Below are 6,189 nucleotides of genomic sequence, written 5' to 3'. Positions count from 1 at the left end.
GTACAAGAGTCATGAAACGGAATCACAGTTTACAAGTTGTACTCCCTGTGGTAGAATTATGAAATACGTACGAAAGGTGTCATGAAAACGGATCACAGTTTTACAAGTTGTCTCCCTGTGGTAGAATATGAAATACGTACGAAAGGAGTCATGAAAACGGATCACAGTTTTACAAGTTGTCTCCCTGTGGTAGAATATGAAATACGTACGAAAGAAGTCATGAAAACGGATCACAGTTTTACAAGTTGTCTCCCGGTGGATCATGGTAGAATATGAAATACGTACGAAAGAAGTCATGAAAACGGATCACAGTTTTACAAGTTGTCTCCCTGTGGATCAGCGGTAAATTTGCGGACTTACAACGCTAAAATCAGAAGGCCTGATTTTCCACGATGGACCCTAATACTTACCATTATAAGTATTCAAGCGTACCGCTGTGCCACCAGGGGGCAAGGCAATCAGGACGTAGAGGAGTTATATGACTTAATTGAACTTTTTATGATAGGATACACAAAAATACATAATGATTATTAATTCATTAACAACTTTGTATACAAATATACGTATCTAATAGTGTTATTTACTTCTTGATTTTAATATCAAAAGGTAAGCCTAAACCGTTTTGTTGCTCTTATTGTTATTATACATTGATAAGAAAAACACCAGCAAAAATAATAATAATAATAATAATGTGATCTTTATTAACTGGACGAGCTGATACCTTGAATATTTTCGGATATTGATATTTATTTTATTGATTTTAATAACGAAATCTCTCACCGTGTTTAATATAACGTCTTTCATGTTGAAACTACGAACCTAACCAGCCACCGAAGACGTTTTCGGACTAGTTACATTTGACGATTCTGTTCTTCTATTCCAGAAATCTCCTTCTCACCTGAACAAACATGCACATTAGAGAAGTTCCAGCTGTGTCTCACTTCTCTTCAGTCGGTCACTCAAAATCAGGATCTTGTCTTTGCTACTACCACCGAAGAGCTAGCAACAGAATGTGGGTAAGTAGCTGTAGCAGATGGCTTGATACAGAAGAGCTGAGATTGTAGGTGTTCTACTGAGTGGAGATATAAAACGTAATTTAGATCTTGTAGAGGTGTTATTATCCAGAAGAAGTCACACACACTGAAGTGTTGATGTTCCTCTAAAAGATATGTGTAAATAAGGCGTGATATACAGTAAGTGAAGATACAATAGGTTATATACAAGATGTGAGGATACATAAAACATAATAAAACGTTTTCACTGAATTCCTAGGATTATATTAATATCGATTTTTAGAGACAAATTAAGCAAGATTTATTACGAAGGTGGTAAGATTATTTTAGGATGGGTTTTATACTACTGAGTTTTTGGAGACAATGTAAAAAATTAGTTCTCACTGAGATGCTAAGGATAGTTTAGTGAAGGTTTTTACTACGGAGCTTCGGCAGACAGTATAAGAAATATTTTTTTCAGTGAGATGCTACAAATAATTTAATGTAGGTTTTTTGAATCATCGTTTCAAGTTTGGAAAATCACAAACTTAACGAAGTTTACGGGCGTGCGAGCCCCACTGTATTGGAGATGGGAGTTGTTGCCCCTCCACTATTCCTACATTTATGTTTCACATTCTCTAAGGTCGGTCTTAGAATTTCACAACCAACAAAGACTGATACAAACAAATACTTTTAAATTAAGATTTAATAGGCAGATGGTTACAGTTAAAAAAAAAACAACAACCTTAATATAACCATCTTTTGCTACTGACATGGAAAACAGTATTTAATAGGGAAATGGCTATGGAGCAAAAAACCTTAATATAAGCCTGTTTTGTTACTGACATGGAAAACAGTATTCAATAGGCAGATGGGTACAACTGAAAAAACCTTAACGTAACCCTCTTTTGTTACTAACATAGAAAGCAATACTTAACAGGAACATGGTTACAGCTAAGAAAAAAACCTTAATATAACACTCTTTTGGTACTGACATGGAATGCGGTAATAAGAAGGCAGGTGGTTACAGTTTAAAAAAACCTTAATATAACCCTCTTTTATTATTGACATGACAGCAGTATCGAACAAGATGATGATTGCAGCTAAAAAAACCTTAATATAACCCATTTTTGTTGCTGACATGGAAAGCAGTATTTAGTAGGCAGATGGTTACAGCTAAAAAACCTTAATATTATACTTTTCGGTTACTTGTACGGAAAGCAGTATTTAGTAGGCAGATGGTTACAGCTAAAAAAACCTTAATATAACCCATTTTTGTTGCTGACATGGAAAGCAGTATTTAGTAGGCAGATGGTTACAGCTAAAAAAAACCTTAATATAAGCCTCTTTTTATTACTGACATGGAAAGCAGTGTTTAGTAGGCAGATGGCTACACCTGAAAAAAACTTTAATGTAACCCTCTTTTGTTACTCACATGGAAAGTAGTATTTAGTAGGCAGATGGCTGCAGTTGAAAAACCTTTATATAACCCTTGTTTGTTACTATCATGGAAAGCAGTATTTTGTAGCAGATGGTTACAGCTGAGAAACCTTTATATAACCCTTGTTTGTTACTATCATGGAAAGCAGTATTTTGTAGCAGATGGTTACAGCTGAGAAACCTTTATATAACCCTTGTTTGTTACTATCATGGAAAGCAGTATTTTGTAGCAGATGGTTACAGTTGAAAAAACCGTTATATAACCCTCTTTTGTTAGTGACTGGAAAGCAGTATTTATTAGGCAGATGGTTACAGCTGCAAAGAAACTTAATATAACCCTCTTTTGTTATTGACATGGAATGCAATATTTAGTAGGCAAATGGTTACAGTTGAAAAAACTTAATATAACCCTATTTTTCATTGACATTGAAAAAACATTGAAATTTTGGGGTGGTAATCTTCACTGAAGTATCCAATAGTCATTTCTAACGAAATTGAATATTTAAAAAATTCAATTATGTTATCAATAAATCTTCTACTGGAGATCAGAAATAGCTTGCATGTTCTTGACCCAGTAAATAGTTGAGAATAAGACATGTCCATCGTGGCGCTCATGCCACTTTTAACTGTTAATGAATAAATCGATGACGTCGCAGATCCCTTGTTTTTGAAGCTGTCTAACAAAACCTATTTATATCATAGCTCTAGCGGTACAGTTTCGTCATGGGGTACGACCTTGTATCATGATCCTATATCGATCGGGAAGAGTTAACGTCAGAGCTCTAGCGATACAGTTTCGTCATGTGGTACAACCTTGTATCATGATTCTATATCGATCGGGAAGAGTTAACGTCAGAGCTCTAGCGGTACAGCTTCATCGTGTGGTACAACCTTGTATCATGATTCTATATCGATCGGGAATAGCTAACGTCAGAGCTCTAGCGATACAGTTTCGTCATGTGGTACGACCTTGTATCATGATCCTATATCGATCGGGAATAGCTAACGACAGAACTCTAGCGGTACAGCTTCGTCATGTGGTACAACCTTGTATCATGATCCTATATCGATCGGGAATAGCTAACGACAGAACTCTAGCGGTACAGCTTCGTCATGTGGTACAACCTTGTATCATGATCCTATATCGATCGGGAATAGCTAACGACAGAACTCTAGCGGTACAGCTTCGTCATGTGGTACGACCTTGTATCATGATTCTATATCGATCGGGAATAGCTAACGACAGAACTCTAGCGGTACAGCTTCGTCACGTGGTATGACCTTGTATCATGATCCTATATCGATCGGGAAGTGTTAACGTCAGAGCTCTAGCGGTACAGCTTCATCGTGTGGTACAACCTTGTATCATGATCCTATATCGATCGGGAAGAGTTAACGTCAGAGCTCTAGCGGTACAGCTTCATCATGTGGTACAACCTTGTATCATGATTCTATATCGATCGGGAATAGTTAACGTCAGAGCTCTAGCGATACAGTTTCATCATGTGGTACGACCTTGTATCATGATCCTATATCGATCGGGAATAGTTAATGTCAGAGCTCTAGCGGTACAGCTTCGTCATGTGGTACGACCTTGTATCATGATCCTATATCGATCGGGAATAGTTAAAGTCAGAGCTCTAGCGGTACAGCTTCGTCATGTGGTACGACCTTATATCATGATTTTATATCGATTGGGAATAGTTAACGTCAGAGCTCTAGCGGTAAAACTTCACCATATGGTACGACCAAGTATTGTGATTTTGTATCGATCGGGAATAATCACACGATGACGTCTGAGAAGCTTGAAATTAACTCCATGCACAGACCGCTGATAGGATATGAAACAAACAGGCTTTGTTATTTACTGAAGCGTATTGTGAACGCTCTTATGCTAACGACTTATGTGTCAGTAGGGATTCGTAATTCTTTAGATATTAACCTGACAGGCATACTTCAACAAGGTCAAACTGGCAATATGGTTACATAATCGATATTCTGCAGAGGCTAAAATTGAATTATTTTATCCGTTTTAAGAACGAGATAGTCTCCCAGTGTGTCAGCGATAAGATTATGGACCTAAAACGCTAAAATTCGGGGTTCGAATGTGGCTTTGCTCTATAACAAACAGCAAAACAACGAGATAAACTTGGAGTACTAACCGGGAACACTTCTAGATTTAAAGCATTTTGAATACTAATAAATTGGTACAATCTTACAGTCGGATTAAACAACCACTTCAGGAGGTTAAGAATAAAACTAAGGTCATCATCAATCCTGATGACATAGGTGGCACAACGGCTATGACGAAGTGACTTACATAATTTAACAACAACTCTTAAACAAATTAACAACCACTTGAGGAGGTTAAGAATAGTCATTATCAATCCTAATAATATAGGTGGCACCACGTGTCGTAGTGATTGGTTTGTTTTGTTTTGCAAAGCTACACGAAGGATAATTGCGCTAGCCGTCCCTAATTTAGTAGTGAAAGACTAGAGGGAAGGCAGCTAGTCAACACCACCCACCGCCAACTTTTGGGCTAATCTATTACCAACGAATAGTGGGATTGATCGTCACATTATAACGTCCCCACGGCTGAAAGGGCGAGCATGTTTGGTGGGACGGGGATTCGAACCCCCGAACCCCCAAATTGCGAGTCAAGCGCCCTGACCACCTGGCCACGCAGTTATGATGAAATGACCAATGTAACTGAAGAACAACTCTTAGACAAATTAAACAACCACTTGAGGAGGTTAAGAATAGACATATCAGTTCTGATGATATAGGTGGCACCACGTGCTATGACGAAGTGAACTATGTATCTGAACAATAAATCAAAATTCTGTACGGGGCTCAATAATGATTCTTTTAAACAACGCCAGGATTTGCAATAGTTTTTTATTCCTTCTGTAGGTGTAGTGAGGAAAACAAAGAATAACGAAAAGGAATAATTTGTTGAATTTATATTTCTATTAAATAAGATCAAAATTTAATTTGATTGGTGCAACAGACATTATTTTATAGCTAACATTTACCAGCATAGTTTTTTTGTAAAAATACAACGTTGATGATAATGGCATCGATAATCCTGTCGCTATGGTTTGTTAACTGTTTACCGTGAATATTCGAAACCCCTACTTTTAAAAATGTGGCATATTGTGTGAAATTTACAACTTAAATTCGGCGGAACCGTTAAATCCATTTGAGCGAAATTCGTTATCTGACCCTTTGTAGAATGTTGAAACAAGTTAAAATGATTTTCAGTGTTGTTGGAGCTGGGCTTTACCACGTTTCTAAACATGCAGTCTTTACAAGATGTCTCCCGATGGGACAGCAGTAAGTTTACAGACTTATGACGCCAAAATCTGGGGTTCATTTCCCCGCGGTGGATACGACACATAGTTCAATGTGGCTTTGCTATAAGAAACACACACAAAATAAATGAAATATATGTCCCTCGGTGGGACAGCGGTAAGTTTTCGAATTTACAATGCTAAAAGCAGGGGTTCGACTCCCCTCAGTGGACACAGCAGATAGCCCGATGTGGTTTTGCTATAAGAAAACACACATACACAAAATAAATGACATATTTGTGCCCAGGTGGGACAGCGGTAAGTTTTCGAATTTACAATGCTAAAATCAGGGGTTCGACTCCCCTCAGTGGACACAGCAGATAGCCCGATGTGGTTTTGCTATAAGAAAACACACATACACAAAATAAATGACATATTTGTGCCCAGGTGGGACAGAGGTG

The 6,189-nt window shown here is 37.6% G+C and overlaps 1 protein-coding gene across 2 annotated transcripts in view; it reads left to right on the top strand.

Annotated features, from left to right (window-relative positions):
* Positions 1 to 6,189, top strand: part of LOC106467534 — a 127,749-nt gene that overhangs the window by 81,375 nt on the left and 40,185 nt on the right. For both annotated transcript variants that reach the window (XM_022395731.1, XM_022395730.1), the window contains exon 2: positions 884 to 1,016. In XM_022395731.1, the coding sequence (XP_022251439.1) occupies positions 884 to 1,016 (133 nt within the window). The remainder of the gene's footprint in view (positions 1 to 883; positions 1,017 to 6,189) is intronic.

The sequence above is a fragment of the Limulus polyphemus genome, unplaced genomic scaffold (genome assembly GCF_000517525.1).
Source record: "Limulus polyphemus unplaced genomic scaffold, Limulus_polyphemus-2.1.2 Scaffold2651, whole genome shotgun sequence".
In the NCBI taxonomy this organism is placed as follows: Eukaryota; Metazoa; Arthropoda; class Merostomata; order Xiphosura; family Limulidae; genus Limulus; species Limulus polyphemus.
Note: the sequence above shows the minus strand (reverse complement) of the source record. Positions and strands in the feature narration are given on the sequence as shown.